Source organism: Taudactylus pleione, unplaced genomic scaffold (assembly GCF_031769625.1).
Source record: "Taudactylus pleione unplaced genomic scaffold, aTauple2 ptg001046l, whole genome shotgun sequence".
Taxonomy (NCBI): domain Eukaryota; kingdom Metazoa; phylum Chordata; class Amphibia; order Anura; family Myobatrachidae; genus Taudactylus; species Taudactylus pleione.
Genome location: NW_028285447.1, coordinates 290,455 through 305,673, shown reverse-complemented (window position 1 = coordinate 305,673; position 15,219 = coordinate 290,455). Strand labels below are relative to the sequence as shown.

Genomic DNA, 15,219 nt, shown 5'->3' with positions numbered 1-15,219 from the left:
GTGCCTCCTGCTCCCCCTCTGTCTTGTGCCTCCTGCTCCCCCTCTGTCTTGTGCCTCCTGCTCCCCCTCTGTCCTGTGCCTCCTGCTCCCCCTCTGTCCAGTGCCTCCTGCTCCCCCTCTGTCCAGTGCCTCCTGCTCCCCCTGTCCAGTGCCTCCTGCTCCCCCTCTGTCCAGTGCCTCCTGCTCCCCCTCTGTCCTGTGCCTCCTGCTCCCCCTCTGTCTTGTGCCTCCTGCTCCCCCTCTGTCTTGTGCCTCCTGCTCCCCCTCTGTCTTGTGCCTCCTGCTCCCCCTGTCTTGTGCATCCTGCTCCCCCTCTGTCTTGTGCCTCCTGCTCCCCCTCTGTCCTGTGCCTCCTGCTCCCCCTCTGTCCTGTGCCTCCTGCTCCCCCTCTGTCCTGTGTCTGCCGTCTTCTGGCTCTTCTCAGGCAGAATAAAGGGGAACCAAACAGGACATTTGTGACATTTGCACTTACGTAAATGTGTTCAGCATTAAAGGGAACTCACTCAGCAAACTCTTCTCACTTGTGGTCTAGCTTGCAGATTGGGGAATCCCCCTTCTGTCCTCAGGGTGCAGCCCCCTACCCACAAAATTATTCATTCTCCGTAAAAGGACATTTTGAAGTCTCATATGGAGTATATGTCACAATGGCCGCTCCCACTTACCACTCATTATACTCTGGGCTGAAAATCAGTTGTTATGTAATAATGTTTCCAGGGTAATTAGCAACCGTGTCAGAAAAGCAGAAGCAATTCATGGTCATGTAATATATCCTCAGAAGTAAGCATGGTGTGTGTGTGTGTGTGTGTGTCTGTGTGTGTGTGTGTGTGTGTGTGTGTCTATGTGTGTGTGTGTGTGTATGTGTGTCTGTCTATCTGTGTGTGTGTGTGTGTCTTCATTTTAAGAAGTTTACATGCACCACACACAAAAAATTAAGCTGAAATTCAACATTTAGAAAATATGACCATATACGGTGTAGGTAATCATAATTAATGCTTAGAAGCAGAGAAAAATGTACACTCTTAGTAGTTACATTGTATTTATATGCGTGACTCATGTTACATCAGAATGGACATAGGAACTGAGGGGACTTATATATTGGCTGGGCGGGGATGGTCAGGCTCAGATTGATGCTCTATACACTTAGGCTGATGGCGAGATCTGTAGTCACCAACATGGCTGGTAATGCTTCCCTTATTACCGGGCATCCTCGTAGACTGCGGCCAGCCTTACACTTCATGCTATTAATCCACCACCTCTTCCTTTTGTGCCAGGCTGGAAAAGCTCCGCCACCAGCTGATGCCCATGTATAACTTCGATGCCGCTGAGGAACAGGAAGATTTGGAGCAAGAACTGCTGGAGCCAAACCGAGAACTACAGCCCCAGGGAAAGGTGAATGTGCCTGTGCTGTACATGGAGCTCAGCCTGTGTTACCGCGGACCTGTCCTCTATACAGAGTGAAGGCGGCCATTTTCTGGGGTCAACCAAATACTGTCAGGAACGTAGCCTGCCAGATCCTCGCAGCCCTCAAAATGGCCGCCTTCATTCTTCCCAAATAGTGAGTCAAAACAGTAACTGAGATCAGTTGTGTATACGTCCTACTTTGTTACTGAATGAAATCTCCTGTTACTATTATTATTACCAGTTCTTTATATAGTGCGTCTTACAAAGACTGCGTCAGAAAGTCGCATCAGTCCCTATCCCAGTGAAGCTTACAATCTACATTCCCTACCACATGGACACACACACTGGTAGGTTATTTGGTCTCAATGACATCAAACAAGATGCGATGGTACGAGTCCTGGTGTATAGGGGGTTAATAGTGCAGTGTCTCTCACACGCTGATACTGTATTCCAGTAGGTATCACCAGTGGATGATGTGAAATATACATGCACGAATGGCAAAACTACCACACACAAGATGGCTACCGACATGTATCATTGAAACCACTACCAAGATGGCGGACATTATGATCACCCTATAAAAAGCCCTGCACTGTGATGAACACTATTCCCTGATGAAGGCTCAAACAGCCGATACGCGTTGGAAGAAAGTCACCATCCCACACCCACAATACATCGGATCCCCCCTCATAGTCTCCTCGCGGTGCCGAGCCGAGGCACTGCGTGGACCTGCTGAGCCCAGAACGCTGCGCGCTCTCGCGAGAGCACAGTGTCCCGGAAGTCTCGCAAAATACCGGCGAGGACGTCTCGTCCCAGCCAGCGCGTGGATCTCACACGCACTGACACCCATAGCGGAGCAGAAGACCAAGGACCGCGCCAAGACTAAGAAGTGGAGGCAGAGGGTAAGTATGTGCCCCTGGGGGATACGGGCTGCCACCCCACCAGACACATACTGACACACCCCGCGTACAGAGACACATACTGACACACCCCGCGTACAGAGACACCTACTGACACACCCCGCGTACAGACACCTACTGACACACCCCGCGTACAGAGACACCTACTGACACACCCCGCGTACAGAGACACATACTGACACACCCCGCGTACAGAGACACCTACTGACACACCCCGCGTACAGAGACACCTACTGACACACCCCGCGTACAGAGACACCTACTGACACACCCCGCGTACAGAGACTCATACTGACACACCCGCGTACAGAGACACCTACTGACACACCCCGCGTACAGAGACACCTACTGACACACCCCGCGTACAGAGACACCTACTGACACACCCCGCGTACAGAGACACCTACTGACACACCCCGCGTACAGAGACACCTACTGACACACCCCGCGTACAGAGACACCTACTGACACACCCCGCGTACAGAGACACCTACTGACACACCCCGCGTACAGAGACTCATACTGACACACCCGCGTACAGAGACTCATACTGACACACCCCCCGTACAGAGACACCTACTGACACACCCCGCGTACAGAGACTCATACTGACACACCCCGCGTACAGAGACTCATACTGACACACCCCCCGTACAGAGACACCTACTGACACACCCCGCGTACAGAGACACCTACTGACACACCCCGCGTACAGAGACACCTACTGACACACCCCGCGTACAGAGACACCTACTGACACACCCCGCGTACAGAGACACCTACTGACACACCCCGCGTACAGAGACACCTACTGACACACCCCGCGTACAGAGACACCTACTGACACACCCCGCGTACAGAGACACCTACTGACACACCCCGCGTACAGAGACACCTACTGACACACCCCGCGTACAGAGACACCTACTGACACACCCCGCGTACAGAGACACCTACTGACACACCCCGCGTACAGAGACACCTACTGACACACCCCGCGTACAGAGACACCTACTGACACACCCCGCGTACAGAGACACCTACTGACACACCCCGCGTACAGAGACACCTACTGACACACCCCGCGTACAGAGACACCTACTGACACACCCCGCGTACAGAGACTCATACTGACACACCCCGCGTACAGAGACACCTACTGACACACCCCGCGTACAGAGACTCATACTGACACACCCCGCGTACAGAGACACATACTGACACACCCGCGTACAGAGACACATACTGACACACCCCGCGTACAGAGACTCATACTGACACACCCGCGTACAGAGACACATACTGACACACCCCGCGTACAGAGACTCATACTGACACACCCCACGTACAGAGACTCATACTGACACACCCGCGTACAGAGACTCATACTGACACACCCCGCGTACAGAGACACATACTGACACACCCCGCGTACAGAGACACATACTGACACACCCCGCGTACAGAGACTCATACTGACACACCCGCGTACAGAGACACATACTGACACACCCCGCGTACAGAGACTCATACTGACACACCCCGCGTACAGAGACTCATACTGACACACCCCGCGTACAGAGACACATACTGACACACCCCGCGTACAGAGACTCATACTGACACACCCGCGTACAGAGACACATACTGACACACCCCGCGTACAGAGACTCATACTGACACACCCCGCGTACAGAGACTCATACTGACACACCCGCGTACAGAGACTCATACTGACACACCCCGCGTACAGAGACACATACTGACACGCCCCGCGTACAGAGACACATACTGACACGCCCCGCGTACAGAGACACCTACTGACACACCCCGCGTACAGAGACTCATACTGACACACCCCCCGTACAGAGACACATACTGACACACCCCGCGTACAGAGACACCTACTGACACACCCTGCGTACAGAGACTCATACTGACACACCCCGCGTACAGAGACACCTACTGACACACCCCGCGTACAGAGACACCTACTGACACACCCCGCGTACAGAGACACCTACTGACACACCCCGCGTACAGAGGCTCATAGACCTATACTGGTGGATCTCACATCATTCACTGGTGTTACCTAACGGAATACAGTATCCGGCGTGTGAGAGACACTGAACTACTCACCCCCTATACACCAGGACTCGTACTATCGCATCGTGAGTGATGTAATTGGGTCACACAATAATATAAGTACATACTGATCATACTGCACTTTTTTATATATTGTGCCTTTATCCAACAAAATAAAAACACTATCTTTCGTATCTACCTTTGCATAATGTGTACGTGTGTAGCGCTTACCTCCACCAATATAATTTATGCTTATGATTGGGCTGGGTACCCATATAGAGTTTACCAGCAAGCACCAAACTCTCTACATAACCCATTTACCTGAAGCGCAGTATTTGGTAAATTAGCCTGACTGTGTATGACTTTGGAGTGTCTAAGGAAATGGGAGCACCCAAAGAAAACAAACGCATACACTGGGAGAACATATAAACTCCACACAGAGCCTTAGTTGGAACTGAACTCATTACCTCAGTGCTGTGTGGGAGTAATGCTAACCTCTACGCCACTGTGCTGCCCAACAATTTGCATGCATTTCAACTAGTGGTTTTAAACGTGAAGGCAGCGCCAGTATGAGAGGTAATGGAACCGGACCTGGATCCACTGGCAACACCAGCCACTGACTTGGCACCAACGTGTAAGAGCGAGGTCTTGTTGTCCTTGAGGAGATTATTTCAGTCCGATGAAGAAGTTGCGTTTAGCAGTGATGTTCCCTGTTTTGACAGAGGGCGCAAAACGCCCCGAGAGTTGGCAGAGACCAGTCTTTGTCCTGGAGTTTAATGAGAGTTTTCCTGCATCTTCCAGTTATAGATAAGACAATTACTAAGGGCATTCCTGCCAATGTCATAAACCTCAGAAATTACTCCTGTTATACGTCCCCTCAATCTCATGATATGAATCAGACTGAACAGAGCAGCATCTAAGGAGAAACGCAGAAATGAATGAAGAGTGCCACTAGGTGCCAGTGACATCACTGAGAGTGCAGCCTATCCAGTCACTAGGAGCCAGTGACATCACTGAGAGTGCAGCCTATCCAGTCACTAGGTGCCAGTGACATCACTGACAGTGCAGCCTATCCAGTCACTAGGTGCCAGTGACATCACTGAGAGTGCAGCCTATCCAGTCACTAGGTGCCAGTGACATCACTGAGAGTGCAGCCTATCCAGTCACTAGGAGCCAGTGACATCACTGAGAGTGCAGCCTATCCAGTCACTAGGTGCCAGTGACATCACTGACAGTGCAGCCTAGGCAGTTACTAGGTGCCAGTGACATCACTGAGAGTGCAGCCTATCCAGTCACTAGGTGCCAGTGACATCACTGAGAGTGCAGCCTATCCAGTCACTAGGAGCCAGTGACATCACTGAGAGTGCAGCCTATCCAGTCACTAGGTGCCAGTGACATCACTGAGAGTGCAGCCTATCCAGTCACTAGGTGCCAGTGACATCACTGGGAGTGCAGCCTATCCAGCCACTAGGTGCCAGTGACATCACTGAGAGTGCAGCCTATCCAGTCACTAGGAGCCAGTGACATCACTGAGAGTGCAGCCTATCCAGTCACTAGGTGCCAGTGACATCACTGAGAGTGCAGCCTATCCAGTCACTTGGAGCCAGTGACATCACTGAGAGTGCAGCCTATCCAGTCACTAGGTGCCAGTGACCTCACTGACAGTGCAGCCTAGGCAGTCACTAGGTGCCAGTGACCTCACTGAGAGTGCAGCCTATCCAGTCACTAGGTGCCAGTGACCTCACTGAGAGTGCAGCCTATCCAGTCGCTAGGTGCCAGTGACCTCACTGAGAGTGCAGCCTATCCAGTCGCTAGGTGCCAGTGACCTCACTGAGAGTGCAGCCTATCCAGTCGCTAGGTGCCAGTGACATCACTGAGAGTGCAGCCTATCCAGTCACTAGGTGCCAGTGACATCACTGGGAGTGCAGCCTATCCAGCCACTAGGTGCCAGTGACATCACTGGGAGTGCAGCCTATCCAGCCACTAGGTGCCAGTGACATCACTGAGAGTGCAGCCTATCCAGTCACTAGGAGCCAGTGACATCACTGAGAGTGCAGCCTATCCAGTCACTAGGTGCCAGTGACATCACTGAGAGTGCAGCCTATCCAGTCACTAGGTGCCAGTGACCTCACTGAGAGTGCAGCCTATCCAGTCGCTAGGTGCCAGTGACATCACTGAGAGTGCAGCCTATCCAGTCGCTAGGTGCCAGTGACATCACTGAGAGTGCAGCCTATCCAGTCAGTAGGTGCCAGTGACATCACTGAGAGTGCAGCCTATCCAGTCACTAGGTGCCAGTGACATCACTGAGAGTGCAGCCTATCCAGTCACTAGGTGCCAGTGACATCACTGGGAGTGCAGCCTATCCAGCCACTAGGTGCCAGTGACATCACTGGGAGTGCAGCCTATCCAGCCACTAGGTGCCAGTGACATCACTGAGAGTGCAGCCTATCCAGTCACTAGGAGCCAGTGACATCACTGAGAGTGCAGCCTATCCAGTCACTAGGTGCCAGTGACATCACTGAGAGTGCAGCCTATCCAGTCACTAGGTGCCAGTGACCTCACTGAGAGTGCAGCCTATCCAGTCGCTAGGTGCCAGTGACATCACTGAGAGTGCAGCCTATCCAGTCGCTAGGTGCCAGTGACATCACTGAGAGTGCAGCCTATCCAGTCAGTAGGTGCCAGTGACATCACTGAGAGTGCAGCCTATCCAGTCACTAGGTGCCAGTGACATCACTGAGAGTGCAGCCTATCCAGCCACTAGGTGCCAGTGACATCACTGAGAGTGCAGCCTATCCAGCCACTAGGTGCCAGTGGCATCACTGAGAGTGCAGCCTATCCAGTCACTAGGTGCCAGTGACATCACTGAGAGTGCAGCCTATCCAGTCACTAGGTGCCAGTGACATCACTGAGAGTGCAGCCTATGCAGTCACTAGGTGCCAGTGACATCACTGAGAGTGCAGCCTATCCAGTCACTAGGTGCCAGTGACATCACTGAGAGTGCAGCCTATCCAGCCACTAGGTGCCAGTGACATCACTGAGAGTGCAGCCTATCCAGCCACTAGGTGCCAGTGACATCACTGAGAGTGCAGCCTATCCAGCCACTAGGTGCCAGTGATATCACTGAGAGTGCAGCCTATCCAGCCACTAGGTGCCAGTGACCTCACTGAGAGTGCAGCCTATCCAGTCACTAGGTGCCAGTGACCTCACTGAGAGTGCAGCCTATCCAGTCACTAGGAGCCAGTGACATCACTGAGAGTGCAGCCTATCCAGTCACTAGGTGCCAGTGACATCACTGGGAGTGCAGCCTATCCAGTCACTAGGTGCCAGTGACATCACTGGGAGTGCAGCCTATCCAGCCACTAGGTGCCAGTGACATCACTGAGAGTGCAGCCTATCCAGTCAGTAGGTGCCAGTGACATCACTGAGAGTGCAGCCTATCCAGTCAGTAGGTGCCAGTGACATCACTGAGAGTGCAGCCTATGCAGTCACTAGGTGCCAGTGACATCACTGGGAGTGCAGCCTATCCAGCCACTAGGTGCCAGTGACATCACTGAGAGTGCAGCCTATCCAGTCAGTAGGAGCCAGTGACATCACTGAGAGTGCAGCCTATCCAGTCACTAGGAGCCAGTGACATCACTGAGAGTGCAGCCTATCCAGTCACTAGGAGCCAGTGACATCACTGAGAGTGCAGCCTATCCAGTCACTAGGAGCCAGTGACATCACTGAGAGTGCAGCCTATCCAGTCACTAGGAGCCAGTGACATCACTGAGAGTGCAGCCTATCCAGTCACTAGGTGCCAGTGACATCACTGAGAGTGCAGCCTATCCAGCCACTAGGTGCCAGTGACATCACTGAGAGTGCAGCCTATCCAGCCACTAGGTGCCAGTGACATCACTGACAGTGCAGCCTAGGCAGTTACTAGGTGCCAGTGACATCACTGAGAGTGCAGCCTATCCAGTCACTAGGTGCCAGTGACATCACTGAGAGTGCAGCCTATCCAGTCACTTGGAGCCAGTGACATCACTGAGAGTGCAGCCTATCCAGTCACTAGGTGCCAGTGACCTCACTGACAGTGCAGCCTAGGCAGTCACTAGGTGCCAGTGACCTCACTGAGAGTGCAGCCTATCCAGTCACTAGGTGCCAGTGACCTCACTGAGAGTGCAGCCTATCCAGTCGCTAGGTGCCAGTGACCTCACTGAGAGTGCAGCCTATCCAGTCGCTAGGTGCCAGTGACCTCACTGAGAGTGCAGCCTATCCAGTCGCTAGGTGCCAGTGACATCACTGAGAGTGCAGCCTATCCAGTCACTAGGTGCCAGTGACATCACTGGGAGTGCAGCCTATCCAGCCACTAGGTGCCAGTGACATCACTGGGAGTGCAGCCTATCCAGTCACTAGGTGCCAGTGACATCACTGAGAGTGCAGCCTATCCAGTCACTAGGTGCCAGTGACATCACTGGGAGTGCAGCCTATCCAGTCACTAGGTGCCAGTGACATCACTGAGAGTGCAGCCTATCCAGTCACTAGGTGCCAGTGACATCACTGAGAGTGCAGCCTATCCAGTCACTAGGTGCCAGTGACATCACTGGGAGTGCAGCCTATCCAGTCACTAGGTGCCAGTGACATCACTGGGAGTGCAGCCTATCCAGTCACTAGGTGCCAGTGACATCACTGGGAGTGCAGCCTATCCAGCCACTAGGTGCCAGTGACATCACTGAGAGTGCAGCCTATCCAGTCACTAGGTGCCAGTGACATCACTGGGAGTGCAGCCTATCCAGCCACTAGGTGCCAGTGACATCACTGGGAGTGCAGCCTATCCAGTCACTAGGTGCCAGTGACATCACTGAGAGTGCAGCCTATCCAGCCACTAGGTGCCAGTGACATCACTGAGAGTGCAGCCTATCCAGCCACTAGGTGCCAGTGACATCACTGAGAGTGCAGCCTATCCAGTCACTAGGTGCCAGTGACATCACTGAGAGTGCAGCCTATCCAGTCAGTAGGTGCCAGTGACATCACTGGGAGTGCAGCCTATCCAGTCACTAGGTGCCAGTGACATCACTGAGAGTGCAGCCTATCCAGTCAGTAGGTGCCAGTGACATCACTGGGAGTGCAGCCTATCCAGTCACTAGGTGCCAGTGACATCACTGAGAGTGCAGCCTATCCAGTCAGTAGGTGCCAGTGACATCACTGGGAGTGCAGCCTATCCAGTCACTAGGTGCCAGTGACATCACTGAGAGTGCAGCCTATCCAGTCACTAGGAGCCAGTGACATCACTGGGAGTGCAGCCTATCCAGTCACTAGGAGCCAGTGACATCACTGAGAGTGCAGCCTATCCAGTCACTAGGTGCCAGTGACATCACTGAGAGTGCAGCCTATCCAGTCACTAGGAGCCAGTGACATCACTGAGCCTATCATATCTGTCTGGCGTATGGTCGCTTTCTCTGCATTGTTACCTACGTACATTATATGGATAACGCAAATCATAGGACGAGGTGTTTAGTTTGTGACTCTGCGCTATTCTCAGCTATGACCTTCTATGCTGTATATCACAAGTGGCAACCTGTCTCTCTCATTATTGTGGGACTTGTAGTTCCACAATAGGTGGAAAGGCATCAGACAGTTACCTACGTCCATTCTAAATTCATCACATTGGGTGAAAATCATCCTAATTCCATATCTAGGATTCATGTTCAGTGATTTATTTTATGTCTGTTTACTAATGAGATTATGCAAAGTTCCTGGTGTTGCGGGATCCTACGCCTGTGTCTTATGGCTGTTGTGTCTGCACCTCTGTGCGTAGGTGAGATACACTTTGTGCTATTGTACTGATAGCGAATAGTTATATACACACATGTTCTGTGCCCCGCATGACCCTTGTCCTCTGTGTTGGCATTCTTAGGTCCTTCTCACCAGCCTGTGCCCACTGCAGAGACCCACCCGCCTGGTTTTCACCGATGTTGCCAACTCAATCAGCGCCTGAGGAGGATTCGGCGTGATACAGGGTGACATCTAGAATTGGGCGAGATCAGTGTCACTGTGACTCACCGTGTTTTCTGTGTCACCGTGCCCTGGGAGATAACTTGGGCGGTGGGGGCACTACCTCCTGCCAGTCACTGCTGCAGGGTCCAACAATGTCACACTGCTCTGCTATAGTGCTCCGCTCACACTGCTAGCCTCCTGTATTTGTCCTGGTAACCGCACAGATGGTTGTGATTCTCTGAGGCATAACTATATTATATCTATCTGTACAGTACGCTTCACGGTGTGACCTACTGGGAGACTTACACAGCGCCACGAGGTGCCCTACTGGGAGACTTACATAGCCCACAAGATGCCCTGAAAAGAGACGTACACAGCATCACAGGGTGCCCTACCGGGACACTTCTTACACAGAGCCGCGTGGTACCCTACCGGGAGATTCAAACAGTACTGCGTGGTGCCCTACAGGGAGACACGCAGCGGTACGTGATGCCCTACCAGGAGACTTACACAGCCCCACGTGGTGCCCTAAAGGGAGACTTGCACAGTGCCACGTGGTGCCCTACTGAGAGACCTACACAGTGTCAACTGATACGGTGTCATGCGGTGCCCTGTCTGAAGACTTGCACCATGGTAACATGGTGCCCTGTCGTGAGAATTACACATCGTAACGTGGTGCCCTGTCGTGAGAATTGCACAGCGTAAGGTGGTACCCTGTCATGAGAATTGCACAGCGTAACGTGGTGCCCTGTCGTGAGAATTACACATCGTAACGTGGTACCCTGTTGTGAGAATTACACCGCATAACATGGTGCCCTGTCGTGAGAATTACACAGCGTAAGGTGGTACCCTGTCGTGAGAATTACACAGCATAACGTGGTGCCCTGTCGTGAGAATTACACAGCGTAACGTGGTGCCCTGTCGTGAGAATTACACAGCGTAAGGTGGTGCCCTGTCGTGAGAATTACACAGCATAACGTGGTGCCCTGTCGTGAGAATTACACAGCAACAGTAATTTATGTACCACAAAAGTGTAACCCGCATCTTGAGTGATCAGCTTTGTGCAGTGCCATCTGGCTATAAGGGGGTTTTAGAGTTTATGGGCCAAACACGTCAGCATCTGCGGCACTGCCTTAGTTAGCCCTAGCCGATGGAAATGGTTTGGGGGCGTTGAGGGAGTTATGTGAGGGCATCTGGTCTCTGCATTCTGGTATAAATGGCGGTACTCTCTGGCGAGCGGGTTTAGCACATGTAAATGTTATGTCCTAAGTTCCCTCTCAGCAAAAAGGAATTTGGGGATCCTGATGCTACTCTCCCCTTTTCTGTATCATAGGATGCGGTTTTCCCCTTGACGGAGAAGTTTTTCTTAGAGCGGCGCAACCAATGAACAAACCGCTTCACGCACGTGAAGTGCTGCATGCAACGGTCGCTTTCCCAGCATCTCCTGATTCAAGAGTTTAAAGAGCAAAGTTTTACGGAGATGTTGAAATGAATGAGGGGGTGGTTCTAACCTGATAGTAGGTTCGGTTCCCTGTGACGTTTTTACGACTTCCCCTGTGCGCATTTTCCATAGCGTCTGATAAACCACAAATCTTGGTGAAAGCGGTTTTACAGCTCTATTTGCGGGGTCTCTAAATTGTGATCTCCTAGAAATATAGGACTGTTAGAGGCACTTGTGCGCATAACAATACGGCGCCGTCCGCAAACTTTTCGGTTCATATATGGCGAATTAGTGGCGCAGAATGCTGCCTGTACAGTTACGCAGCATGACACCCTGTCTGTCTCTCTGTGTAATCCTGTATGACTGCTCCCTGGCCAGGTCACACCACTGAACGCTGACTATAATACTTACACTCCCTGAGTAGTGAGACCACCGAGGGGACACGACCACGCTGACACTACACCGCTGAGCACTAGGACCCCTTCCTCGGCATACGCCTTAATAATGCTAGAATACACCTTCCTGTCCATCCTGGGGTGTCCGGTGCCATCAGTGCCCCGATTCCTGGCCCCTCAGCAGTGCGCACACAGTGCCATCAGTGCCCCGATTCCTGGCCCCTCAGCAGTGCACACACAGGTGCCATCAGTGCCCCGATTCCTGGCCCCTCAGCAGTGCACACACAGTGCCATCAGTGCCCCGATTCCTGGCCCCTCAGCAGTGCGCACACAGTGCCATCAGTGCCCCGATTCCTGGCCCCTCAGCAGTGCGCACACAGTGCCATCAGTGCCCCGATTCCTGGCCCCTCAGCAGTGCACACACAGTGCCATCAGTGCCCCGATTCCTGGCCCCTCAGCAGTGCACACACAGTGCCATCAGTGCCCCGATTCCTGGCTCCTCAGCAGTGCGCACACAGTGCCATCAGTGCCCCGATTCCTGGCCCCTCAGCAGTGCACACACAGTGCCATCAGTGCCCCGATTCCTGGCCCCTCAGCAGTGCACACACAGTGCCATCAGTGCCCCGATTCCTGGCCCCTCAGCAGTGCACACACAGGACTGTCGCAGCCTTGTACATGTTCCCTGTCATGTGAGTCTATGTCGGTAGGTTCTGTTTGGACACAACAGAAAAGTAAATATGTTCATTGGAAGACGAGATTTTTAACTCATTCATTGCTGCAGTTTTGGTATCAAACCAAGAAGAAGATGGTCTGCCAACCCGGATCCTCTGGCAGCGCCGATTTGTACTATTTATTGGCAGAATAATTATTTCATATTTGTTTGTAACTATATTAAAATTCCGCAAACCCTACAGATCTTTATTGCCGGCCTTGTGAATAACCAAATCCAGGTTGCAGGGCTACAAGCTTGTGGATGTAGCAGCAAGTGCCCGATCAGTGTCTGAGACCTTCATGTCAAATATTTTATTCACAATGAAGGAAACTGTTTACACAATAAGCCGATGTTCCGGAAGGGTAATGAGAAATTCTGTTATCACCACAGAGCAGCATTGTGGGGGAAATGCTGAACTGCGCAGATCTATTACATTATCTCCTACAGCAGCTGCAATGAGGCCTCGGCCCCTTCCCTCCCCTCCCCTCACTGGCTGGCAGTAGGGATGGCCATCGACTGATCTCCCATCGATGGTCTCCACCTGTCCTGCCATCAGTGGTTTACATCAATGGCAGCAGGGAATCATCGATGATATACACCATTAACAAACATCGGGGGAGGCAGGACTTGGCGAGCCAAGCTCCGTGCTTTCAGTGTCAGGAACGGAAGGTAAGGGCCCGATTCAGCAAGGAACGCACGTTAGCAGACGCACGCACCCAGCCGCTGCGAGAATATGCTAATCAATGCATACGCACGGAGACCGCAGTACAAGAGGCAGACGCCCAGCCCCATACTAAGCCGCCTATCTCCCTTTACTCAGCCTGATCAGCACGCAAGATAGCGGCAACATCGGTAACATCGAGAACCATCGGACTCATTAGCATAATAGTGGGTGACCTGACCTGCCGCAGGATTTTGGCCGCTTCCTCTGTGCAGCTTACGGTATATCTGCATATGTCGCCGCACTGCTTTAATTATGCATGCCCCTATGACGGCGTTTTAACGCCTACGATCGCCTGACCTCCCCCCTTCACCACCCACAAACGGCATTACCTGTCAATATCGGAGGGGTCTCCGTACACACTGTGTGTAGTCTGCGTACCATAACCCGATCGCACTGGCTACTTCACACGCGCGCAGTGCGATGCATGCGCAGTGCAAAAACATCGTTCGCGTGCGTTCTCTCCTGTGTGTTCCTTGCTGAATCAGGCCCTAAGCCCATTGCCAGTCTCTGTGCCATTGATGACAGAGACCCATCGGATCTTCATCATCAATGTCAAAACCATCGGTGGCAAGCCATCGATGATCAATAGCAGTCCCTAGCTGGCCGAGATCCAGGCTCAGCCTCACTTCTGTCTTCTCCCCCCAGCGCTGTTAGGACAGTATCATTATTTCCTGTCAGGGCCTTCAGCCACAGCACCCCTCAGTGTCTCTCCATAGCACCCCTTAGTGTCTCTCCATGTCACCCCTTAGTGTCTCTCCATGGCACCTCTCAGTGTCTCTCCATAGCACCCCTCAGTGTCTCTCCATAGCACCCCTCAGTCTCTCTCTATAGCACCCCTCAGTCTCTCTCCATAGCACCCCTTAGTGTCTCTCCATGGCACCCCTCAGTGTCTCTCCATGGCACCCCTCAGTGTCTCTCCATGGCACCCCTCAGTGTCTCTCCATAGCACCCCTCAGTCTCTCTCCATAGGGGAGGGCAGGGACAGACAGGAGAGACTGACATCAGGGTCAGATCTGATAGGGAGGACATAGAAGAGGGGGTCAGATGGAGGCGGAGGGACAATTACACAGGAGTGAGAGATAAACATTTGTGGGGAGGTGACAGACGGGTGAGCGGTAGCTGGAAGCAGCGCATGGACACTCTCTGTACTTTTTGCGAGAAGTGTGGGGAGGGTATTCGCAGGGACGGAGCTTTCTCGCACGCTCTGCCCCTACATGTGCTATGTCGTACATTCCTGGAATGTATTCAAATATCGCATTGCGAAACTTGGCGCGTGTCTCATCCCTTCCGCATAAATATGCCGCATAGTGTGCAGGTGACGGTTACACCGCTAATAGCGCATAGAATAGACTGGACCTTTCCTCCGCGACATGTCTGCTGTTAATGAGGAGACGATGTTCTGCCTATTGGGTATATTATAAACGGCCGCAGTTACTGGCGCTGATGTCAGGAAACGGTCTCCAATGATTCCACGTCACTGACTCTGAGATTGATGGTGACATTCAGGGAGCGTATAAGTGGTTTCCTAACGAGGCCGCTGTCCTGACGCCATAGGGAGGTGAGAG

At 52.6% G+C, this 15,219-nt stretch overlaps 1 protein-coding gene across 2 annotated transcripts in view; it reads left to right on the top strand.

The window, feature by feature from the left end:
- CUNH3orf18 (chromosome unknown C3orf18 homolog) overlaps positions 1-13,121 on the top strand; it is a 29,290-nt gene extending 16,169 nt beyond the window's left edge. For both annotated transcript variants that reach the window (XM_088461433.1, XM_088461432.1), the window contains exons 4-5: positions 1,272-1,389; positions 10,303-13,121. In XM_088461433.1, the coding sequence (XP_088317559.1) occupies positions 1,272-1,389; positions 10,303-10,383 (199 nt within the window). In that variant the 3' untranslated portion in view covers positions 10,384-13,121. The remainder of the gene's footprint in view (positions 1-1,271; positions 1,390-10,302) is intronic.
- Positions 13,122-15,219: the final 2,098 nt, after the last annotated feature.